The 26,787-nt window shown below is 45.6% G+C and overlaps 1 protein-coding gene across 5 annotated transcripts in view; it reads right to left on the bottom strand.

Annotated features, from left to right (window-relative positions):
- PIK3C2G (phosphatidylinositol-4-phosphate 3-kinase catalytic subunit type 2 gamma) overlaps nucleotides 1-26,787 on the bottom strand; it is a 145,320-nt gene that overhangs the window by 20,304 nt on the left and 98,229 nt on the right. For all 5 annotated transcript variants that reach the window (XM_040435314.1, XM_040435305.1, XM_040435298.1 and 2 more), the window contains 3 exons: nucleotides 17,406-17,513; nucleotides 15,923-16,015; nucleotides 4,017-4,146 (listed from right to left, as the gene is read on the bottom strand). In XM_040435314.1, coding sequence (XP_040291248.1) covers nucleotides 4,017-4,146; nucleotides 15,923-16,015; nucleotides 17,406-17,513 — 331 coding nt within the window. The remainder of the gene's footprint in view (nucleotides 1-4,016; nucleotides 4,147-15,922; nucleotides 16,016-17,405; nucleotides 17,514-26,787) is intronic.

Raw genomic sequence — 26,787 nt, 5'->3', positions numbered from 1 at the left:
ACTTCATTATAAATATATTCCAAAACATCTTTGATTAGCTATAATTGCTTGTTTTGTCTAGGGAGCAATCAGAAGAAATAAAATGCCACCGCCACACACAAAACCTGTCCTAATCACACACCAGGACAAGTTACTTCAGAACAGTGAGGTAGAGCTGTCTCATCCTCCTCTCTGCTCTGCTTGTCAGGGATTATGATCCTGAATTAGGCTACATGCACACGACCGTTCTGTGTTTTGCGGTCCGCAAATCGCGGATCCGCAAAACACGGATGGCGTCCGAGTGCGTTCCGCAATTTGCGGAACGGCACGGACAGCCTTTAATATAACTGCCTATTCTTGTACGCAAAGCGCGGACAAAAATAGGACAGGTTATATTTTTTTTGCGGACTACGGAACGGAGCAATGGATGCGGACATCACACGGAGTGCTGTCCGCATCTTTTGCGGCCCCATTGAAGTGAATAGGTCGCATCTGAGCCACCAAAACTGCGGCTCGGATGCGGACCAAAACAACGGCCATGTGCATGAGGCCTCAAGCTAATAAGATCTTCAGCTGAATCTCTGTGGGAATGGAGTTCATGAGGAGACATGAAGTACAGAGAGGACAGACTGTGGTAATGTGGGGCTGTGGTAATGGAGACTACAAACAAGTGCTGCTGCTCATTAGCCTCACCCCCGCCTCCTCTCTGTACTTTATGTCTCCTCATGAGCTCCATTTCTACAGAGACTGAAGATCATATGAAACAGTATTCAGGATCATAATCTCTGACAAGTAGGAGAGGAGAATGAGGCAGCATTTTAGCTCAGTGTTGTAACCTGTCCTGCTGTGTGATTAGGACAGGTTTTGCCATTTTATTCCCCCTGATGATTGCTCCCCAGACAACACAAGCCATTATAACTAATGAAAGGTATTTGGGAATATATTTATAATAAAGTAATATTTAAGTATTTTCATTTTCTTAATTCCTGGAGAACCCCTTTAAAGAGGAAATAAAAGAGAGAAATTGGCTAGATACAGGATATTATTCCGGTCTATTAGAGAATGTCTGTGCCCCATGTACTGGGCTTTGAAAGCAGGAGCAAGAGGGAGGCTGATATGTGCGTCCTAGCTTTGCTTCCTTTCCTCTAAAAGACCTAGTGCAATCACTAAAAAACATCTACCTGAGTAGACCTATCCCATAAGCCAACAATAATTGTCGTTAGCTGCTACTGATTATATACACACTGTATTATCAGGAGCGTCTAAGAAGTAGCGGTGCAGAGATATACCTGGTAGCGCCATATTTTTCGCCCCATAAGACGCCGTTCCCACCCCTCACCCAAAGTGGGGGGAAAATGCCCCTGTGTCTTATGGGGCAAATACTAATGAGCGCTTCCTTTATGGAAATGCTCATTAGTACCGGAGTACCGGGAAGTGGTGAAGGCTCTGTACTCACCACTTCCTGGTCCTCGGCTGTGAAGGCTGCACGCCAGATTCACAGCACAGCCGACATCCAGGAGCAGGAGAGGTAAGTGTTTTTTATTTTATTTTATGTCATCTGAGGCATGGGGCACATCTGAGGTAATGGGAGCTGATAAAAAGAGGCATATGGGCTGATATGAGACTGGGGCAACCCAAAAGAGGCATGGGAGCTGATATGAGAGTGGGGACTGATTAAATGAGGCATATGGGGCTGTTTGAGACTGGGGATCTGATCTGAGGTCTGAATGAGGTCTCATTTATATTGGGGCTCATATCCGAGCTCTGATTGGGGGTCATTAACTTTTGGGTGTGAGCTGAGGTCTGATTGTGGGTCTTATCTGAGGTCTTATTGTGGTCTTATTAACATTGGGGATCTGATTGGAGCTGTGATCTGAGGTCTGATTAACATTGGGGGTCTTACTGCTGGTCTGACCTGAGGTCTAATGAAAAATATTTTTTCTTATTGTCCTCCTCTAAAACCTAGGGGTGTTTTATGGGCCGGTGCGTCTTATAGGGCGAAAAATATGGTATATCTCTGCACCGCTACTTCTTAGATGCTCCTTGTGATACAGTGTGTATATAATCAGTAGCAGCTAACGACATTTATTGTTGGCTAGGATAGGGCTACTCAGGTAGATGTTTTTTTAGTGATTGCACTAGGTCTTTCAGAGAAAAGGAAGCAAAACTAGGACGCACATGTTAGCCTCCCTCTTCCTCCTGCTTTCAAAGCCGAGTACATGAAAATAATATCCTATATCTAGCCAATTTCTCTATCTTTTATTTCCTCTTTAAGCTTCTAATACAGTCCTTATTTTGGATCACATAGAGTTGCCTGTCAAAGGTGTTTCTTCATTCTTAACTGGTCTTTTCATTAAAGGGGTTTTGTCACTTCAGCAAATGACATTTATCATATAGAGAAAGTTAATACAAGTCACTTTCCAGTTTCTTTTTTTTTTCTTTTATTTGTATTTTTTTTTAATTAATTTTTTTATCATTTTCTATAATTTTTTTAAAATATATTTTGCCACATAACATAATAAGTCCAATTGAGGACTTTTTTTTATCCTTTATTTGTATTTTATTGGTTTTTATTTTGTGTTTTCAATTTTTTTAAACCATTTCTTAACTTTTTTAAAATATATTTTTTTCCACATAATTTGTCTCCAATAGGTCGCTGAAAGACCTTTGGGAGACAATGAGACTTTTTTTGCACTATTTCCACTGTAAGCCCAGTTACAGGGGAGACCAGCCTCCCGTGGGGACTTTGTACATGGCAGAGCTTATCAGGGTCTACTGACCCTGCAGCTCCGCACTCCACTGCCCCCAAGACGCCCAGTGATCATGTGTTCGCCGGGTCCAAACTGCATAGCGCTCATTAAGAGTTATGCCACCTATCTTAGGAGAAGGCAAAAGTGCTGATAAACTGCTTCTGTCTCCTCCTCAGCTTCTCCGCTGTCACTGACTGATGTAATCCAGCTCAGTGCGGCACTCCAGTCAGAATCAAGGCTGATCACACAATCAGCTGTGTTTCTGGGAGCCGCATGTGGCCCACAGCTTGTGCACCCCTGCTTAGGAGGGAACTATTCTGATTGAAAATGCAGTGCAATCTGCAGGTACCATGTTATAGAGCAGGAGGAGCTGAGCAGATTGATATACAGCTTTATGGGAAAAGATTCAGTATAAATTGTGTTTTAGTCGTTTAAATCTCAGCTCTTTCTGAGCTTTGAAGTCAAGGAGGCGGTCCTATCAGTGATTGACAGCTATATCTGTATACACAGTCATAGAGGGAAGGCTAACAGTCACCGATAGGACCACCTCTTTGACTTCAAAGTTCAGAATAAGCAGAGATTTAAACGACTAAAACACAATTTATACTGAATCTTTTCCCATAAAGCTATACATCAATCTGCTCAGCTCCTCCTGCTCTATAATATGCTGCCTGCAGCTCAGACATCATGTTCAACAGGACAGGCTCCCTTTGACATGCAATGATTTTCGTCTGTCATCAGTGGTGGTCACCATTCCTCACCCATCATCAGTGGACCAGCCACTGGAAATCATTTACAAACCACTCAAGATTATCCATATATTATATATTTTCATATGATCGTATGAATCATTTTTCAGTGATTTTTATTCTTTTCATTTTTCAACCACCAATGATGATTATCAGTTACCATTGCTCTGAGGTCATCATTCATATGCAATAACATCTATCACCAGTGATCATCCTTCCTCACCAAGCAGAGGATGTGATTTATGAAACAGTCACTATCATCCTCTACTCAAAGAACAAACATCTGTGGTCAGCAATCATCTACACCTGATTTTCTGCTGGGGTCATCATTCAACTGAGGTCACCGATCATCTGTGTTCATCGTTCATCTGCGGTCACCAATCATCTGAAGCCACCAACAATTTGTTCTCATCATTTGAAGCCACCCTCTGTGCTCATTATTCATCTGTGGTCACCATTCATCTACAGTGACCATTCCAGTCAATAAGTGGCTGTTCATACTCCTCCTCCAGTATAACCAGTCCTGATGGTCACTGACCTTGCTTGTGGCCGATGGACACACACTTGTAGGTGATCATTCGCAGATCTAATCCCTCATGAAGCCAAATTCTGTCCATGAGTTCTACAAGCTGAAGGACGAGCATGTCCTGCCTCATGTCATCCCCTGTCTGGAGCAGTGCATAAAAATACTTCATTAATTTATCATCTTTAAAGGTCTAAAATCAGTAGATGACAACAAGTAGGAACCACATCACATGGCTTGAACTCGGTGGCAAATTATACCAGACAGGACAGTGCCAGAGAATGCTACTGAGTGACAAGCACTAATGGCCGCCATTACAAAACACAAAAGGAATGTCACCCAGCGGCAAGTTATATAGAATCACATTCATAGCTACATTCAGAAATACATGGACTGATGTACCTGCGCACAAAAAGTCATCTCTACTAGGCCTCATGCACACGACCGTTGTTTTGGTCTGCATCCGAGCCGCAGTTTTTGTGGACCCATTCACTTCAAAGGGGCCGCAAAAGATGCGGACAGCACTCTGTGTGCTGTCCGCATCCGTTGCTCCGTTCTGTGATCCGCAAAAATAACATAACCTGTCCTATTCTTGTCCGTTTTGCGGACAAGAATAGGCAGTTATATCAATGGCTGTCCGTGCTGTTCCGCAAATTGCGGAACGCACACGGACGCAATACGTGTTTTGCAGATCCGCAATTTGCGGACCGCAAAACACACAACAATCGTGTGCATGAGGCCTTATGTTAGCACAGCAGTTCAGACTATGTACTTCAATGTAGATTTAAGTGCTGTAAGCAGATTAACAGGAAGAGGCGATCTGGACTCTTTATTTGCAGCGCAGATATACAGATGTCAAAGATTATGCTGACAGATTCCCTTTAAAGCTGCGCTGGAATGCATTGTCAGTCCCAGGCAATTTTCCTTTTTCACTTCCAGCTTTCCTAGAGCCATAACTTTATTTTTCCGTTCACATAGCCGTTTGAGGGCTTGTTTTTGAGGGCAGGAACCTCTTAAAAGAATCCAAATGGGATGGAATTGGAAAAATCCTATGTGTAAAACTGACCTGTCAGCTTCCTTCTGCGGGTCAGTACAATTACAGCAATACCACATAATTAATAATTATTTTAAATAAAGTCTTAATACAAAAAAAAAACTTTGGAAAAAAAGATTTTTTCTTTGCATCTCCATAATCTGACCCCAATAGTTTTTTTTATAGTTTACGTCTATGGAGCTGTATGAGGGCTATTTTTTGCATGGCGATCTGTAATTTTTATTGATACCAGTTTGGAGAGTATATTTTAATATGGGGAAAGGGGGTAATTAGAATTTTTGTATTTCTCAACTTTTTTTAAAACTTTTTTCCCCCCACTGTTCTAGGGGACTTTAACATGTGATCATTAGATCACTTCTCCCATAAGAATGCAGCCTATGGGAGATTTAATAAATTCCTATGGAGTACTGCCACCTGCAAGCCTCCATAGGACTATACCTGTGGTATGCATAACAGCTTCAAGAAGGTTCGAGGCTATCACCAGCAACAGATGGCTTCCGCAATCTCAGCTTGAGGAAAGCGTTTGGGCCCCTTGAGCGCAGCGCTCCAATGGGAATGCCGCCTCAGCTGCCATGATCACAATTGACCACAGCATCTGGGGGGGTTAAATGTCTGCAATCGATGTTATCTCTGATCACAGACATTAGCCTGGGTGTCTGCTGTTTAAAACAGCAGAATCCCAGTGGCTGTTGTGCTCGCTGCACTCATGAGTGGGCACCATATTTAAGGATTAAACTTCCACCATAAATATATTTTTAACATTTAGAAATAAAGATACCAGTTTTAATCTCCAGTGCTGGATTCTACATGTTAGGCCTCATGCACACGACCGTTTTTTTTTAAGGTCCGCAAAAACGGGGTCTGTAGGTCCGTGATCCTTGACCGTTTTTTTCGTCCGTGGGTCTTCCTTGATTTTTGGAGGATCCACGGACATGAAAAAAAAGTCGTTTTGGTGTCCACCTGGCCGTGCGGAGCCAAACGGATCCGTCCTGAATTACAATGCAAGTCAATGGGGACGGATCCGTTTGACGTTGACACAATATGGTGCAATTGCAAACGGAACCGTCCCCCATTGACTTTCAATGTAAAGTCAGGAGTCCCTATTATACCATCGGATCTGAGTTTTCTCCAATCCGATGGTATATTTTAACTTGAAGCATCCCCATCACCATGGGAACGCCTCTATGTTAGAATATACCATCGGATTTGAGTTAGATCGTGAAAACTCATATCCGACAGTAGATTCTAACACAGAGGCGTTCCCATAGTGATGGGGACGCTTCAAGTTAGAATATACTTTGAACTGTGTACATGACTGCCCCCTGCTGCCTGGCAGCACCCGATCTCTTACAGGGGGCTATGATATGCACAATTAACCCCTCAGGTCCTGAGGGGTTAATTGTGCGTATCATAGCCCCCTGTATGAGATCAGGTGCTGCCAGGCAGGAGGGGGCACCCCCCCTCCCTCCTCAGTTTTAAATTCATTGGTGGCCGGTGGGCCCCCCCTCCCTCCCCTGTATTACTGTAGATTCATTGGTGGCCAGTGGGCCCCCCCTCCCTCCCCTGTAGTACTGTAGATTCATTGGTGGCCAGTGGGCCCCCCCTCCCTCCCCTGTAGTACTGTAGATTCATTGGTGGCCAATGGGCCCCCCCTCCCTCCCCTGTAGTACTGTAGATTCATTGGTGGCCAGTGGGCCCCCCCCTCCCTCCCCCTCCTAATTAAAATCTCCCCCCCTATCATTGGTGGCAGCGGAGAGTTCCGATCGGAGTCCCAGTTTAATCGCTGGGGCTTCGATCGGTAACCATGGCAACCAGGACGCTACTGCAGTCCTGGTTGCCATGGTTACTTAGCAATTTTTAGAAGCATTATACTTACCTGCGAGCTGCGATGTCTGTGACCGGCCGGGCGCTCCTCCTACTGGTAAGTGAAAGGTCTGTGCGGCGCATTGCTTATAGCTCAGACCTGTCACTTACCAGTAGGAGGAGCGCCCGGCCGGACACAGACATCGCAGGTAAGTATAATGCTTCTAAAAATTGCTAAGTAGCCATGGCAACCAGGACTGCAGTAGCGTCCTGGTTGCCATGGTTACCGATCGGAGCCCCAGCGATTAAACTGGGACTCCGATCGGAACTCTCCGCTGCCACCAATGATAGGGGGGGAGATTTTAATTAGGAGGGGGAGGGAGGGGGGGCCCACTGGCCACCAATGAATGTACAGTACTACAGGGGAGGGAGGGGGGGCCGCACTGGCCACCAATGAATTTAAAACTGGGGAGGGAGGGGGGTACACAGTTCAAAGTATATTCTAACTAGAAGCGTCCCCATCACTATGGGAATGCCTCTGTGTTAAAATATACTGTCGGATCTGAGTTTTCACGAAAAGCTTTTATGCAGACGGATCAGCGGATCCGTCTGTGTGAAAGTAGCCTACGGCCACGGACCACAGACGCGGATGCCAATCTTGTGTGCATCCGTGTTTTTTCACGGACTTATTGACTTGAATGGGTCTGTGAACCGTTGTCCGTCAAAAAAATAGGACAGATCATATTTTTTTAATGGACAGGAAACACGGATCACGGCCGTGGATGAACAACGGTGCATTTTCCGAGTTTTCAACGGACCCATTGAAAGTCAATGGGTCCGCAGAAAAACACGGAAAACGGCACAACGGCCACGGATGCACACAACAGTCGTGTGCACGGATGCACACAACGGTCGTGTGCATGAGGCCTCATCCTGGAGTTGCTAACTGGCCTGTAGGTCCCCGAGCTATCTGTGCACTGACAAGAAAATATTCAGCACACCAGAATTGATCTTCTATATGGGTGAGCCATATCTGCTGTGCGTTCACTGCTTTATATTGTAATTAGATCTCCCTTTAACCATTTTTACTTAAACTGAATAACTCAAAGCTGTTGTACTCTGGTTATGTTATGTCCTTCTTGTATGCACCTGCCTAAAAGTGTACACAGTGGGAGTCATTCAGAAAACTTGTAGTTTTCTATCATACAAAAGTTACAAATTTTGTAAAATTTTGTGACCTTTTATGTTCATCACCAAGTTTTTAAAAAGTTGGCGGAACTTACCTAAGGGGGCAGAGCCAGCATGGCCCAACAAATTTACAATAATTTGTACTAGAAGACTAGGGCAAATTCTAACTAAAATCTATGCTAGCTCCGGCACGTGGAAAGCAGAAGATGCGACAGATTTTAAGAGGCATCCGGAAAAACTATGTTTCTGTCGTGAGCATGTTTATTCGCCTTGGCGACAGCTAGTGTTGAGCGAATCGAAGTCAAACGAATTGACTTTGATCCAAATTTCCGGAAAAATTTGATTCGCCACAAAGCCAAATTTCCTGGTGTTTCATGGTAACGAATCCATTTTTCCTGAAATGGCGGTAAAACAAACAAAAAAAAACATACCTCGTCCATTTGCTCGCGGAGAGGTCATTGCGGCCATCTAGATAGAAGAAAAGGTGGCAAATCTTGTGTGCGCTAATGTGTGACAGCACCATCTCATCATGCTGGCCGTATGCAGTGATGTGCTCAGTGAAGTCATTACGTCAGCGAGCACGAGACTTGGCACGCTTCTTCAATCAAGATGGCTGCGACGGCCTGTCTGTGTGCAAGTGGATGAGATGAGTATGGTTTTTTTTTTGTTTCTAACCCCTAAAAGGCCTCAATGTTACTGTCAGATGCTGCAATCAACGTTGCACACAACATTTGGGGGGTTCAATGACGGGAGGCGGCATGATCACCATTCCCTGTCATTGCGCTTGCTATATACAATGGAATGCGATTCATGACAAAGTACTTTGTAACTAATCGAATTTCTTTGTGAACTTTGGCGAAGCAGCCGAAGTGAATTTTTGGTAACTTGGCCCATCTCTAGTGGCAGCTGCTTGCTAAAGTGAAGTATACTGTCCACCAATATCCCCAAGTTATTACATAACTGTTCATTTTGCTTTGTAAGTACAAGTGCATATTCACATTGAATTTCATTTGCCATTTCTCTATCCAAGACTCCAGCTTCCCCAAATCCCTCTGTAACATTATCTTCCTCTGCAAATACTGACATTTTAATCTCTAAATCCTCTACAAAGCCTTCATACAAGGCGCTCAAAATACGGATCAACAAAATACAGATGACATCCATGTGACATCCTTGTTGAATCTGTTTTTATCTGCTGACCCATTGACTTCAATGGCTCCATGAACCGCATTTTGCAGCCAAAAATAGAAGATGTTCTTTCTTTTGTGGAACAGATATACGGATGCTAAAAGTGCATGGAAGACATCAGTGTGCGTTACGCATCCGTATGTCCATTCTGCAAATAAAAGAACATGTCCTATTCTTGGCTGCAAATCCGGAACGCGGACCAATTGAAGTTAAAGGGTCTACAAAGAAATGGATGCAACACAGACGTCACACATACGTCATCTGTAGTTTGTGGATTCACATTTTGCGGACTGCAAAATACATACGGTTGTGTTAATGTCCCCTTATAAACATATTTAAAAAAGGATAGCCCAATACTGACCCATGTGGCACCCGACTGATGACTGGGCCCAATCCTACAATGTATCATTAAGGCCCCATGCACACAACCATATTTTCAGTCCGCATTTGAACTGTATTATTTGCGGATCGGATTGAGACCCATTAATTTCAATGGGGCCTCAAAACATGTGGATAGCACACTGCGTGCTGTCCACATCTGTATGTCCAGCTGTTTTGCGGACAAGAATATGTATTTGTAACATAGTGTGGATGCAGGAAGAAAACTCATAAAACAGCCTAAGTAGGCCAACTTCCTAGCTTGACCCAGACATATTTATGTTAAAATGTAACTTTTATTAGCTTAATATTAAAAATCAAAAAGTGAGCTAACCAAAAAGATAATAAAAATAGCTGTTGGCTGTGTGCCAAACTCACTCGTCTTTCAGTTGTGAGTGATTTTATGGTGGTAGGGATGTGCACACTCCCAGCACTACCTAAGTGATGCTAACAACGCAACTTATGGCCAGTTGATTCACTGGCTCATCCTAGTATAATCATTACTAGTGCATGATGCTAGAACGAGGACAACAGTCAACAGATTCCTAAAACCTAAAACTGCTTTTAGGAATCTGTTGTCCTCGTTCTAGCATCATGCACTAGTAATGATTATACTAAGTGAATCAACTGGCCATAAGTTGAGTTGTTAGTATCACTTAAAGGGGTTGTCCCATGAACAATATTGTACAGTTTTGAAACCAGCACCTGAATCTGAATACTTCTGTAATTGCATGCAATTAAAGATTTAGCATAGCCACTGAGTTATTCAATAAAATGTATCTGTATGGCGCCACCTGCTGTTTGTTTTTCTCTTATTTCTAAGACCTGCTCACTGAGATGGCCGCACATGCTCAGTTTCATCCTTCAACTGTCTCCTGAGCTGTGATAGGGAGAACATGGACACGCCCCCTTAGCTGCGGCAGAAAAGACACTCTCCTTGTGCTTTCAGCTTGATATAAATCTAGCAGAGCAGTGAATGGGGAGATCTCCGGATCCATGTACGATGCAAGGCTGATTCTAGCTTTGTTAAAAAGAGGTTGTCATGTACCATATGATGTCTGATTTAGATTTTTTATATTAGTCATTGAATAACCCCTTTAAAGGGTTTCTACCACCAGAAATACTGTTATGTAGCTGACTGACATTAGCGATGCGCTAATGTCAGCACTACATAGCAGTATGTTTCTAACATTAGTCCCTGCAGCTGTTTTTGTTAAAAAAGCACTTTTATTATATGCTAATGAGCCTCTAGGTGCTATGTGGGCGTAAAATCAGCACCTAGAGGCTCCGTCTACTCACCCTTTATCAGGCCCAGGTCCCCTGTTCTGCCCGCCCCGCTCCTCTTGATTGATGGCACGGTCCACCGCATCGCTGCCGAAATCCCGCGCCTGCGCCGTTCACTTCTGTCTTCGGCGCAGGCGCAGTGAGTGAATGATGCGATCCTGGTGCCGGATTCCTCACTGCGCCTGCGCCGACTACGTCACAGTGAGGAAGCCGGCATCAGGAGAGCGGCCTTCACTCACTGCGCCTGCGCCGAAGACAGAAGTGAACGGCGCAGGCGCGGGATTTCGGCAGCGATGCGGCGGACCGTGCCATCAATCAAGAGGAGCTGGGCGGGCACAACACTGGACCTGGGCGGCATAATGGGTGAGTGGACGGAGCCTCTAGGTGCTGATTTTACGCCCACATAGCACCTAGAGGCTCATTAGCATATAATAAAAGTGCTTTTTTTTAACAAAAACGGCTGCAGGGACTAATGTTAGAAACATACTGTTATGTAGTGCTGACATTAGCGCATCGCTAATGTCAGTCAGCTACATAACAGTATTTCTGGTGGTAGAAACCCTTTAAGTGGTAGTGCAGGGAGTGTGCACATCCCTACAACCATAAGATCACTCACAATTGAAAAACAAGCGAGTTTGGGACACAGACAACAGCTATTTTTATTATCTTTTTGGTTAGCTCACTTTTTTTAGTTTTAATAATAAAAGGAACCTGTCATCAACTTTATGCTTACCTTACTGTGGGCAGCATAAAGTAGTGACAGAAATGCTGATTTCAGCGGTGTGTCACTCATGAGCTAAAAGTAAGTGGTTCCTGAGAACCAGCATGATAATCATTGCAGCACAGGCCTAGAAAAGAGTCAAATCTATCAGAGAAGAGTCATGGTCAGTGGCCTACCTACCATATAGGCAGACCACACAGCTGCTATGGGACACGTGAGGAAGAGGGGCCTGCAGTGGAGCAGAGGCCCTGCCCCCTAATTGCTCCTGTCTATCTTTCTAAAGCTAAAGGCCTTTGATGATGTCATCACAGGTCCTGTAAGGGAACTGCACAGTGTAAAGTGTAGTTCCCAGGTTAGAACAATGCATCTGCCAGGAACTGCACCTAAAATGGTGTAATACCTAGGTTTGAAAGGAACATCTGCCAGGACCTGTGATGACATCATCACAGGTCCTTCAACCCGTAACAGCAAGTATTAAAAGTTCACAATCAGCTCTGCATTGATCCATACAGACTGGAATGGAGTGGTAAGAGGAGGTCCTTTTACCCCCCCCCCCCCATGCCCTATTTTTACTTATTGCTATAATACTTCAGACAGTTACAATGACCACTACCTCATGTACCTCACACACAGTGACCATAATGTATAACTGACCACATACTTCTGTAAACACTGCATCTATTATACCTTGTATGTCTCACAGCAATACACTGCTCTGTATATATATGATATATACATATACACACACTGCATATATTACACAGTATTATAGATGCAATATGCACAGATACAGTCAGGTCCATAAATATTGGGACATCGACACAATTCTAACATTTTTGGCTCTATACACCACCACAATGGATTTGAAATGAAACGAACAAGATGTGCTTTAACTGCAGACTGTCAGCTTTAATTTGAAGGTATTTACATCCAAATCAGGTGAACGTGTAGGAATTACAACAGTTTGCATATGTGCCTCCCACTTGTTAAGGGTCCAAAAGTAATGGGACATAATAATAATCATAAATCAAACTTTAACTTTTTAATACTTGGTTGCAATTCCTTTACAGTCAATTACAGCCTGAAGTCTGGAACGCATAGACATCAGCAGACGCTGGGTTTCATCCCTGGTGATGCTCTGCCAGGCCTCTACTGTAACGGTCTTCAGTTCCTGCTTGTCCTTGGGGCATTTTCCCTTCAGTTTTGTCTTCAGCAAGTGAAATGCATGCTCAATCGGATTCAGGTCAGGTGATTGACTTGGCCATTGCATAACATTCCACTTCTTTCCCTTAAAAAACTCTTTGGTTGCTTTTGCAGTATGCTTTGGGTCATTGTCCATCTGCACTGTGAAGCGCCGTCCAATGAGTTCTGAAGCATTTGGCTGAATATGAACAGATAATATTGCCCGAAACACTTCAGAATTCATCCTGCTGCTTTTGTCAGCAGTCACATTTTCAATAAATACAAGAGAACCAGTTCCATTGGCAGCCATACATGCCCACGTCATGACACTACCACCACCATGCTTCACTGATGAGGTGGTATGCTTAGGATCATGAGCAGTTCCTTTCCTTCTCCATACTCTTCTCTTCCCATCACTCTGGTACAAGTTGATCTTGGTCTCATCTGTCCATAGGATGTTGTTCCAGAACTGTGAAGGCTTTTTTAGATGTCGTTTGGCAAACTCTAATCTGGCCTTCCTGTTTTTGAGGCTCACCAATGGTTTACATCTTGTGGTGAACCCTCTGTATTCACTCTGGTGAAGTCTTCTCTTGATTGTTGACTTTGACACACATACACCTACCTCCTGGAGAGTGTTCTTGATCTGGCCAACTGTTGTGAAGGGTGTTTTCTTCACCAAGGAAAGAATTCTTTGGTCATCCACCACAGTTGTTTTCCGTGGTGTTCCGGGTCTTTTGGTGTTGCTGAGCTCACTGAGTTCCTTCTTTTTAAGAATGTTCCAAACAGTAGTTTTGGCCACGCCTAATGTTTTTGCTATCTCTCTGATGGGTTTGTTTTGTTTTTTCAGCCTAATGATGGCTTGCTTCACTGATAGTGACAGCTCTTTGGATCTCATCTTGAGAGTTGACAGCAACAGATTCCAAATGAAAATAGCACACTTGAAATGAACTCTGTACCTTTTATCTGCTCATTGTAATTGGGAGAGGGAATAACACACACCTGGCCATGGAACAGCTGAGAAGCCAATTGTCCCATTACTTTTGTTTCCTTAACAAGTGGGACATATGCAAACTGTTGTAATTCCTACACCGTTCACCTGATTTGGATGTAAATACCCTCAAATTAAAGCTGACAGTCTGCAGTTAAAGCACATCTTGTTTGTTTCATTTCAAATCCATTGTGGTAGTGTATAGAGCCAAAATTTTTAGAATTGTGTTGATGTCCCAATATTTATGGACCTGACTGTATATAGTATATACAGCAGTGTACTTTTATGTGAGGTACAAGGTATAATAGATGCAGTGTGTATAGATATATAGTATATACAGCAGTGTACTGATATGTGAGGTACAAGGTATAATATATGCAGTGTGTATAGATATATAGTATATACAACAGTGTACTGATATGTGAGGTACAAGGTATAATAGATGCAGTGTGTATAGATATATAGTATATACAGCAAAGCACTGATATGTGAAGTACAAGGTATAATATATGCAGTGTGTATAGATATATAGTATATACAGCAGTTTACTGATATGTGAGGTACGAGGTATAATAGATGTAGTGTGTACAGGTATATAGTATATACAGCAGTGTACTAATATGTGAGGTACAAGGTATAATAGATGCAGTGTGTACAGGTATATAGTATATACAGTGGTGTACTGATATGTGAGGTACAAGGTATAATAGATGCAGTGTGTACAGGTATATAGTATATACAGCAGTGTACTGATATGTGAGGAACAAGGTATATTAGATGCAGTGTGTACAGATATATAGTATATACAGCGGTATACTGATATGTGAGGTACGAGGTATAATAGATGCAGTGTGTACAGGTATTGTCACCGCCAGTTCTGTGAGAAGCTCTGGCAGACGTTCTTCTCTACCTCTTGTATGATGTTCTTTGTTTTGGTTTCACTTTCTCATCTCCTTTCCTTCTGCCAGGTGTCATTTATTTCGACTAATCGTCTTCCTTTATAAACCCTCCCATACTGCCTCACTTTGCGGTTTATGCTACTTCCTGGATGAGGTGTTCACTGCTAGAGGCTGCTTCTGCTGTTTGTTCAGATAAGTCTTTTACTTTATTATGTTTCCTTGCTGGCTTGATTCTAGGTGACCCTGACTCCGTCCGTATTAAGTGCAGGAAGCAGGTGGTCATGTCCCCTCACTATTATAGGGTTTTCAGGTGTCACACAGTATTAGGTACGCGGGCATGCAATCGTCTACCATACAGACCCTTGCATGTGCATAGCAGTCAGGGAGAGCTCCAGGGTTTTATCGGGCTCACCTATAAGCTCCTTAGTTTGGGATCAAGACAGTCGCTCGTTTTTTTTATATGTTCCAGCTATCTTCTAACTTCATCCGTGACAGGTATATAGTATATACAGCGGTGTACTGATATGTGAGGTACAAGGTATAATAGATGCAGTGTGTACAGATTTATATTATATACAGCAGTAAACTGATATGTGCAGGTGGGCAGGGAGAGCAGGAATTCATGATTAACCATGACTCTTCTCAGGTGGCCGTGACTCTTTTCCAGGCCCAGTCTGCAATGATTGTGATGTCGGTTCTTGGCAATCACTTACTTTTAACTTATAAATGACAGACCACTGAAATCAACTCCCCTGTCTCTACTTTATACTGCCGTTAGTACGGGCTGCATAAAGTTGATGACCGGTTCCCTATAAGCTAATAAAAGTTACATTTTAACATAGCAAATATATCTAGGGCAAGCTGGGTAGTTGGCCTACTTAGGCTGTTTTGTGAGTGCTGTTGAATACACCTAAACCCAGATAGGGTCCTTCTTGGGCATTTGTATAAAATGCAGGAAGCACACGGCAGGCATTAATGTTTTGCGAATCCATGATTTGTAGACCTCAAAAACGGATAGAGTCGTGTGCATGGCGTCTTCCTAGCTGCCCTTGCCTATGTGTCAGTCTAGTCTGCAGTTTTGACAATCTATTCAGGAAGGTCATATGAAGAACACAAAACACAGCAGTGAATACAGTTACTGTATAAGTAACACACAATGCAGGCGATAAATGAGGGATAAGAGACAAGTCTCATCGCTGTGAATAAATATTCCGAGACAGCATTATCGCCGCACACCTTAAACATGATGTGAATGTTCGGCCCCTGCTGATCAGCGTTGATGAAGGAGATTTTCAGAGGTTTGGCATTGGATTTGAAGAAAGAGCACAACTAAAATGGAAGCAAAAATTACAACTTAGTAGAAATACTGTTCCAGCAAACATCCTGTCCAGTCCTATTATTCTCTGAGAAATATTGTGACACTAGAGAAGCCAAACAACCACTCATCTCCACATCTAAGTCCTCATAATGCACTGTACATGTAATATACTCCAGAGCTGCACTCACTATTCTGCTGGTGGAGTCACTGTGTACAAACATTGCATTACTTATCCTGAGTTACATCTTGTATTACACTCCAGAACTGCATTCACTATTCTGCTGGTGGAGTCACTGTGTACATACATTACTTATCCTGTACTGATCCTAAGTTACATCCTGTATTATACCCCAGAGCTGTACTCAATTTTCTGCTGGTGGAGTCACTGTGTACATACATTACATTACTTATTCTCTAATGATCCTGAGTTACATCTTGTATTATACTCCAGAGCTGTACTCACTGTTCTGCTGGTGGAGTCACTGTGTACATACATTACTTATTCTGCACTGATCCTGAGTTACAACCTGTATTATACTCCAGAGCTGCACTTACTATTTTGCTGGTGGAGTCACGGTGTACATACATTACATATGGCTACTTTGACATTAGCGGTAGCCTTCTCCGGCAGGCTGTTCCGGCGGGTGAATAGCCTGCCAAATCCGTGCTGCCGCTAGTGCACGCGTGCCGCTGGAAGTCCGCTCTGGCCCCATTCACTATAATGGGGGAAGGCCGGAGGTCCGACCGCAGCCGGCAAGCATGCCGAGAGGCGGCCGGAATAGAACTAAGACATGTGGTAGTATCGAATGGGGCCGGAGTGGAATTCCAGTGGCACGCGTGCACTAGCGGCAGCACAGATCCGGCAGACTGTTGGAACAGCCTGCTGGAGAAAGTTGCCGCTAATGTGAAAGTAGCCTTACTTATCCTGTACTGATCATGAGTTACATCCTGTATTATACTGTACACCACAGCTACACTCACTATTCTACTGGTGGTGTCACTCTGTGCCTACATTACATTACTTATCTTTTTCTAATCCTGAGTTACATCCTGTATTACACCCCAGAGCTGTTCTCACTATTCTGCTGGTGGAGTCACCATTCACATACTTATCATGTACTAATCCTGTATTACACTCCAGAGCTGTGCTCACTCTTCTACAAGTGGAGCCACTGTTTGCATACATTACTTATCCTGTACTGATCCTGACTTGCATCCTGTATGAAACTCCAAAGCTGCACTCAATATTCTGCTGGTGAAGTCACTGTGCACATACTTATCCTGTACTAACACTGAATTACATCTCGTATTATACCCAAGAGCTGTACTCACTGGTGGTACAGTCACTGTGCACAAATACTCCTATCATGTCCCCCTCCCCACAGTCACTTCTGTTCTTACATCTCGGTCAATTCCTTTCACAACAATTCCAGGGTCCAGGGGAAGGCGACAAACTCCAACTTCTTCAAAAAACCTGTCAATGTCATTGAGTCCAAGCTTCAGAGCTTCCTGCAGAGAAATAATCTTATGAGTTCACACAGACAGAAAGATACAGAGAGGGAGGGAGGAGGAGAGGGGGAGTACAGGAGAGAGGAACAGAGAGTGCAGTAGAAAGATAGAGGTAAAGACCGCCAGGTCGCACACCCTTAGGGTCTGTATAATGCAGCCCTTTTTGTGTCCAGCTCAACCAGACAGGGAAAGCTGCAGTGAAAGGTGGCTATGTCGTTCAGCATACAGATACAGCAGAGCTGAGGCTGTTTCCTTGCTCAGCTCATGGTGTTATCCTTGTGTAGGACTGCACATGTACTGAGGACTGCAGGGAGACCTTCTGCACTACGGACTTTAGCTCTAATGTATTTGTAGATTGTGAAGGTGATAATATTCGGAGCAAAGATACAAGGCCGCTATTCTTATGCATTGGCGATGTCTTATTTCGGTCTGTCAAGAACAGCACGGCCCCAGGGTATTGCGAGGCGCCTTCATCTCTGCAAAGGAAGTTCTGACTGAACTCCAGATAAAAGACAAGATGGAGAAAATTCATCATCACAAGGAAAGAGCAAGCTGTGAGCCGATGTGCCCGCTACCACTTTATCCTGTCTGTCAGAAACTTTGTGTGCGTTATACTTCACATCTACAGTGTCCGTCCTTGGTGAGACACGCCATGATAATACCGCTACATAATTCCCAGAAAAACGCTGGAACAACAGGGGGATCACTATTACTGGAAAATATCAGAGAAACCTGACGAACGCAGGAAATCCCCCACTGAATATGTCTTGTACTCCAGTCCCATCCAGATCTGCAGCCACTGTTCTGCTGTTACATTATATTTTCTACTCCAGTTACATCCAGAAGTGCAGCACTATTCTGCTGTTACATCATGTCTTATACTCCAGTCACATCCAAATGTGCAGCACTATTCTGCCATTACATCATGTCTTATACTCCAGTCACATCCAGAAGTGCAGCACTATTCTGCCATTACCTCATGTCTTATACTCCAGTCACATCCAGAAGTGCAGCACTATTCTGCTGTTACATCATGTCTTATACACCAGTCACATCCAGAAGTGCAGCACTATTCTGCTGTTACATCATGTCTTCTACTCCAGTTACATCCAGAAGTGCAGCACTATTCTGCTGCCACATCACGTCTTCTACTTCAGTTACTTTCAGAAGTGCAGCACTATTCTGCTGCCACATCACGTCTTCTACTTCAGTTACTTTCAGAAGTGCAGCACTATTCTGCTATTACCTGCCAGGCAGCAGGGGGCAGCCCCCACCCCCTGTAGTTAACACATTGGTGGCCAGTGTGGCCGGCCCTCCCCCTCCCTCCCCTGTAGTTAACTCATTGGTGGCCAGTGCGGCCGGCCCCCCCCCTCCCCTGTAGTTAACTCGTTGATGGCCAGTGGGCCCCCCCCCTCCCTCCCCTGTAGTTAACTCGTTGGAGGCCAGTGGGCCTTCTCCCCTCCCTCCCCCTCCTAATTAAAATCTCTCCCTATCATTGGTGGCAGCGGAGAGTACCGATCGGAGTCCCAGTTTAATCGCTGGGGCTCCGATCGGTAACCATGGCAACCAGGACGCTACTGCAGTCCCGGTTGCCATGGTTACTTAGCAATTTGTAGAACCATTATACTTACCTGCGAGCTGCGATGTCTGCGTCCGGCCGGGAGCTCCTCCTACTGGTAAGTGACAGGTCATGTCACTTACCAGTAGGAGGAGCTCCCGGCCGGACGCAGACATCGCAGCTCGCAGGTAAGTATAATGGTTCTACAAATTGCTAAGTAACCATGGCAACCGGGACTGCAGTAGCGTCCTGGTTGCCATGGTTACCGATCGGAGCCCCAGCGATTAAACTGGGACTCCGATCGGTACTCTCCGCTGCCACCAATGATAGGGGGGAGATTTTAATTAGGAGGGGGAGGGAGGGGAGAAGGCCCACTGGCCACCAACGAGTTAACTACAGGGGAGGGGGGGGGCCCACTGGCCACCAACGAGTTAACTACAGGGGAGGGAGGGGGGGCCCACTGTCCACCAACGAGTTAACTACAGGGGAGGGAGGGGGGCCGGCCGCACTGGCCACCAATGAGTTAACTACAGGGGAGGGGGGGGCCCACTGGCCACTAATGAGTTAACTACAGGGGAGGGGGGGGGGCGGCCGCACTGGCCACCAATGAGTTAACTACAGGGGAGGGGGGGGCCGGCCACACTGGCCACCAATGTGTTAACTACAGGGGGAAGGGGCTGCCCCCTGCTGCCTGGCAGCACCTGCCAGGCAGCAGGGGGCAGTCATGTACACAGTTCTTTTAGTATATTCTAACCTGAAGCGTCCCCATCACCATGGGAACGCCTCTATGTTAGAATATACTGTCGGTTCTGAGTTTTCACGAAGTGAAAACTCAGCTCTGAAAAAGCATTTATGCAGATGGATCTTCGGATCCGTCTGTATAAAAGTAACCTACGGCCACGGATCACGGACACGGATGCCAATCTTGTGTGCATCCGTGTTCTTTCACGGACCCATTGACTTGAATGGGTCCGTGAACCGTTGTCCGTCAAAAAAATAGGACAGGTCATATTTTTTTGACGGACAGGATACACGGATCACGGTCTCGGCTGCAAAACGGTGCATTTTCCGATTTTTCCACGGACCCATTGAAAGTCAATGGGTCAGCGAAAAAAAACGGAAAGCGGCACAACGGCCACGGATGCACACACCGGTCGTGTGCATGAGGCCTTAAGCAGATGTTTTTAGAGGAGAGCCATACCTTATCTCCAGACGAGAACTGAGGAGGTTTTCTTCTTCTCTTGTCTGCATTCGCTTTCATGCATATCACTGCTTTGTTGATGCAATCCTTGGTATCACGTCAAATCTTAAAAAAATCCCTACAAGAGGAATCCGCAACTGGTGCCCCAGAAGATGTAGGAACAGGGAGAGGAGTATGAGGGTGTTGTCCATAAACTACAAAGAATGGAGAGGATCCAGTAGACTCACTAGAGTGGTTGTTATAGGAGAATTAAGCCCAAGGTAGCAATTGTACCCAGTTGTCGTGTTGGGCTGAAATACAATGCCGGAGATAGTTCCCTAATATTTTATTGACCTGCTACTTATCCATTGGTTTGGAGATCATAACCGGAAGAGAAATCTAGCTCAATTTCGTGCAGCCGTCAAAGAGCTCTCCAGAACTTAGAGGTAAACCGGACTCCGCGATCGGAAAAAATATGCCAAGGTAGACCATGCAAGTGGAATATGTGTCTCACGAACAATTTAGAAAGTTCAGCAGCCGAGGGCAGTCCAGCCAAAGGAACAAAGTGCACCATCTTGGAGAAGCGGTCCACATGTAGCGGTCAGAGGAGGGAGAGACCGCAAAGCAGGATTCAAGTACAGTACAGCAGACAAGGAGACTCTCAGAGAGCTCTGTAAGTCTTGTACTACTCTGACTAGGACCTCTACGCTCTTTGAAACCCCGAGGGAGGTGACGGTCTGGGTCCGTATCACTCCAGACACATAACTTTCTTCTTTGCTCCGTGCCACTGCCTCTGCTAATATTTGTCAAAAGGTTAGTGTAGGGTCCACCCTAACTCGTTCCTGCAGGGCCCGTTTCAGGGGAGTGCTGTAGAGTCCTAGAATGAATTGTTCCCGCAGGATCCGATCTGCAGTTCCCATGGCGGTTACTCTGTCCGCCTCTTTTTTCTGCACCTCGGCCAACACTTCCTGTAGCGCCATTGCATACTGCGAGACACCTTCGTCTTCCCGCTGAATTCAGTAAAAGAATTTCGCCCTGAGGTGCCCTGCGCTGGCCGTTTCACCGTATATTTCTTCCAGGAATCGCATCTCTTTCAATGTATTGCGCGTGGCTTCCGGTTGTAGTAGAACATTTTGTCGGGCCTCACCCGCTAGAGCGATTTCTACTTGTAGTTCTGGGCTGACATTGTAAATCCTAGCAGTGCTCTGTAATCTTGACACCCAGTCCGACAATGACATGTTCTGGCCATCAAATTTGGGTAGCAAGTTAAACAACGTGCCAATAGGGAGGGCCCTTCCAGGGGTTCCACCATTGCCTGAGGTGCTCACATTAGCATTATGCACATTGCTTTCAGCCACCTCCATCTCTGTGACTGTACCCTGCTCGCAGCGCCACATGTAGCGGTCAGAGGAGGGAGAGACTGCAAAGCAGGATTCAAGTACAGTACAGCAGACAAGGAGACTGAAGATAAACCGGCTTTACTAAAGAACCAGATGTAACTGCCGGAAAATCGGATTAACAGTATAAACAGGTTTACACAGAATACTTTTCTCCAGGTTTACACAGAACACAGAACAAGAGTTAGAATAAATGTGTTCGCAGCAAACACATCAGAGTCCAGGCTACACTCAGCTAATATACTCCTATCTACCCCTGCTACTCAAAGTCCGTTTCTCTATAACCTATCACAGAAAAGCACCGGTACCACTCACAGTTCTGCAGATTCTCCTTGATCCAATAAGATGCAGTCTGGCTCCAGGTGCGGTCGCTTGCTTGTCTGTCTTTCTCTCTCTGGTTACAGCAGATGCAGCTCTTCACCTAGTTTCAGCTCTGGCAGGAAGGATCCAGCTTGTACTGGTCTCTGACACATGGTCCCACTCCTCTGGAACACACGGTACAGTCCTCTGTGTGCTGCTCCACAGCTGTCAGGGAAAACTCAGCTATAATAGCCTCCTTCTGCTCCAGTCTTTTACTGTTATCTCTCAGCAGTCCATCTCTCCCTATTATCGCAGCAATGCCCCAGCAACTTCCAGAACAGCCCGGGAAAAACTTCTTAACTCTTTCTGGCCTCTGGCCAGCACAACTCAGGTTCCTGTTTAGTCATAGTGGCCTCTGGTGGCCGGAGGGAAACATGACAGTCTGCATAGATATTAGTGCTGGAAATGCTGCTGGTTGATTCAGGGCTGCCTCTTACACACAACCACCTAGATAGCTGTACATCTGGCAGAAGAGGGCAGATCTGTAACAAAGACCATGGCAATGTGTTGCCATGGGGCATCAGGAACAGGAAGAGGTAACAACAGCCCAGGTGGTTTGGTCCTGGAGACTTTATTCTGAGCACAGACAGTGTAGGCAGACACATAATCACGCACATCCTTAGACAGTGTGGGCCACCAGTAGTGGCGAGACAAAAGTTCTGTGGTCTTGTGGATCCCTGAGTGACCAGCCAGTTTGGAGTTGTGCCCCCAAGCTAGAATACGTTTTCTCTTGGCAGATGGCACGAATGTCTTTCCGGGAGGGATGTCTTTTAGCAGGACAAGAGCCACTGTAATCAAGCGAGCAGGATCTACAGTGTACTGGGCTCCTCCTGCTGGTCGGAGAAGTCAAATGACCAAGACAGAGCATCCGCCTTGATGTTCTTCTCGGCCAGGCGAAAGTGAAGCTCAAAATCAAAACGGGAGAAGAAGAGTGCCCATGTGGCTTTGCGAGGGTTCAGACATTGGGCCGTATGTAAGGTAAGGTTCTTGTGGTCGGTGAAGATTATCACTTGATGCTGAGTCACCTCCAATAGATACTGCCACTCCTCCAAGGCAAGTTTTATGGCTAGAAGCTCTCTGTCTCCTATACAGTAATTCCTCTCAGGTGAGAATAGCTCAGAGGAGAATCCACATGTAAACATCTTGCCCATGGAACCTTTCTGTAGGAAAACAGCACCGGCTCCTATTGAGGAGGCATCCACTTCTAAAAAGAATTGGCTGGAGACATCGGGATGACACAAAACAGGTGCAGAAGCAAAGGACCTTTTAATTGGACGAAGGCGGCCTCTGACTCAGGAGTCCAGTGTCTGGCATTCACCGATTTCTTAGTAAGAGCGGACATCGGAGATGTAAGAGATGAAAAATTTGTGATGGAACTGATGATAGAAATTAGCAAATCCAAGCTCTGTATAGCACAAAGACCCTGTGGGGGGGGGGGCAGTCCATTACTGCATTCAATTTTTCATGATCCATCTGCAACCCAGCATCCGAGATGATGTATCCGAGGAACGGTACAGTAGATTTTTTAAAGATGCATTTCTCGAGTTTGGCATAAAGTCGATTCTCTCTCAACTGCTGTAAAACTAAACGTACATGCTTCCGGTGAGTGGTCAAATCTGGAGAATAGATCAGTATATCGTCCAGGTACACTATCACGCAGACATAGACCAGGTCCCGGAAGATATCGTTTACCAACTCCTGGAATACTGCGGGAGCAGTGCACAGACCGAAGGGCATGACGAGATACTCGTAGTGTCCATCACGAGTGTTGAAAGCAGTCTTCCACTCATCACCCTTTCGAATGCGGATAAGGTTGTATACGTAATGTCAAGGCCTTAGGTCCCCGGATCCTGTCAAAGAGTTTGGAGATTAGCAGAAGATGGTATCGATACTTGACTGTGACCTTATTCAGATCTCGATAGTCGATACAGGGCCGTAAGGATCCATCTTTTTTTCCTGCACAAAGAAGAACCCGGCACCGGCTGGTGAAATAGATTTCCGGATAAACCCCCTCTCGAGCTTCTCCTTGATGTAATCAGACATCGCTTGGGTCTCGGGAAGTGAGAGTGGGTAGACTCAACCATGAAGAGGAGGTGCACCAGGCAGAAGGTCAATCGGATAATCATATGGACGATGAAGAGGCAGGGTCTCAGCCTCTTTCTTACTGAAGACATCCGCAAAACTGGCATACTGCTGCAGAAGTTCAGGCAGGTCTACAGGTACAGTAGGCGAGGAACAGGTCGGACTTCCGATAAGCAGGTGGACTGACAGGATGATCCCCAATGCAGAATCTGAACGGAGTGCCAGTTCACAACTGGAGTATGCTGACGCAGCTAGGGAAGACCAAGGATAACCGGATTCACAGATGGCAGCACATAGAAGGAGATCATCTCTGAATGCAGAACCCCTATTTGCAACTTAAGGGGCATAGTAAAAGTAAACACAGGTTCAGGAAGTGGCAGTCCATTTACGGAAGCCACACACAGAAGCCTTTCTAGACGGATGGAAGGGAGCCGGTACCAATGGACCAGAGGTTGCTGAATGAAGTTACCGGCTGACCCAGAGTCCAAGAATGCAGGCACAGACAGTGTGACTTCCTTGTGAGAGAGAGTCACTGGAACTGAAAGTTTCAGAGAGGACTTCTCCTTGTCTAGAACCACCTCTCCAACTGATCCTAGACATTGGCGTTTCCAGGCTTCTGTGGACAATTACGCATCAAAGTGGGACTTGCCTCCACAATACAGACACAGATTCTCTGCTTTGCGGCATAAACATTCCTGGTCAGACAATCGAAGGTGCTCTATTTGCATGGGCTCTTCAGATGGGGTGAACACTAGAGGAAGAACCGGCCTCTGGAAGGATGAAGCCAAACGAGGTGGTCTTCTGGTGCATGCGACCTCCTTAGAACGTTCCCTGAAACGCATACCTATCCTTGTGGCCAAGGTGATGAGGTCATTCAGAGTAGACGGACAGTCGCGACCAGCTAATTCATCCTTAATCTGGTCAGAAAGGCCCTCCCAGAACACCGCCAGTTGAGCCTCATTGTTGCATGCAAGTTCGGCAGCCAGGGTACGAAACTGACCCACAGACGAGGAACCCTGTCTTAGACGCAGCAGAGGACGTGCGTCCGGGCTCTTCAAAGACCAGCCAGAAGGTAGCCAGGAAAGACTGCAGATTAGTGGTCTCTGGACCTCCATGTTCCCAAATATGATTTGCCCAAACAAGGGCCTAATCAGACAGCAGGGACACAATGAAGGCAACCTTGGACCGCTCACTGGGAAACTTCTGTCCATGCAACTCAGAGAGGATCAGGCACTGGTTCAGGAATCCACAACAGGTTGGGGGATGGCAGAGCCAGTTGCACACCAGCGGTACACAAATCAGGATTCACCGGTGTGGGTATTGCAGGGGTAGCAGCGGCTGGCGACCCTGCAGTAGCTGGAGAAGAGATGGCATCGAGACTAGCAGCAACATTTGGCATGAACTTCATCATGACATCCTGACGTTCACTCTGACACCTTACTTCATGTAACAATTACTGAACGACAGGCTTGGGGTGACCAGCGGGGTCCCTGGCCTCAGTGTACTGTCACGAATCAGCGGGTGTGAACCCACTGTGCCATGTGTCCTACCTCCTCTAAGGGCCTTGTGTACGTGAACTCCTTGATCTTCACAGTACCCTGATGGTGGGGATAGACTTTCCCAAGGGGAACAGTAACCAGGAGCAACAGTGCAGAACTGAAGGATGAAGCAGAGGCGAAGTCAGACAGGCAATAGGTCAGGGCAGGCGGCACAGGTACTGGTCAGAGAATCTAGGTCGGCAACAGGAGAGTCAAGGCAGGCAGGCAGGGATCAAACAGGTTGCAGAGTCCAGGAATACAAGTACGAGTCAGCAACACAAGCAGATATCAGGAACCTTAGCAGGACACAAGGACCTTGACACTCAGGCATCTGGGAAGGAGGCTGAGACACTTCTATATGTGCAGGAGGGCTAGGATTGGTCAGCGAGGTCACATGACCTAACCCATAAAGCACAGGAAGTGACGCACGCCAGCCCTTAAAGGATTTTTTTTTTTTTGAGTATTTGATTGTGGTGATTCACCCTGGTGGCCCTTTTTCAACTTTTCACGGTGTATTCAATTACCCCTTAATTCCACATTTTTGTTCCCTGTACTGCCTACTTTTACCTGTGCTTAAAATAGGGTTGCTAGGCATGGTCGGATAGACGGAGCACGCAGCGTGCAGGGTCACATTACTGACAGCCAGGGACTGTAAGTAAATGATTAAAGCCAGGTTCTCCCCAGCAGCTGATAACAGTGCCTGGGCTGTGTGCACTTCTCCCTGTCCCTGCGCTTGGCAGACGCTCCCTCACTCAGCAGAGCTGGAGAATGCAGAGTTGGAGCAGCGCACAACAGGGAAGGGAGATCTGCCATCTGCTCAGTGTATAAATGAAAGCAACATGTGGTAAGAGGACCCCTTTGTGCTGCAGGAGATTAACCCTTTAGGGGGGAGGGCCCTGGTTACTGACACTTTTGGGGGGCTATTGTTACTGGCTAGTGAGGGCAGGCGGGATTAGCCTCAGGGTAAGGGCAGTGGCGGCCATCTTAACTGAATAGTGAAATTGCAGTTTTATGCAGACTGGTTGCTAAGGGCTGAATCTCAATAAATATGGGGTAAGTCAGTCTAATAGTAACTGATTCTGAAATATCATGTTATTAGTAACTACATATATGAAAATTGAAATTAGGGTCTAAATGTGACAGATATCCATTAAGGAAG

Source organism: Bufo bufo, chromosome 1, assembly GCF_905171765.1.
Source record: "Bufo bufo chromosome 1, aBufBuf1.1, whole genome shotgun sequence".
NCBI classification, from domain to species: domain Eukaryota; kingdom Metazoa; phylum Chordata; class Amphibia; order Anura; family Bufonidae; genus Bufo; species Bufo bufo.
The sequence above is the reverse complement of the archived record's forward strand: the minus strand, read 5'-3'. Positions and strand labels throughout refer to the sequence as shown.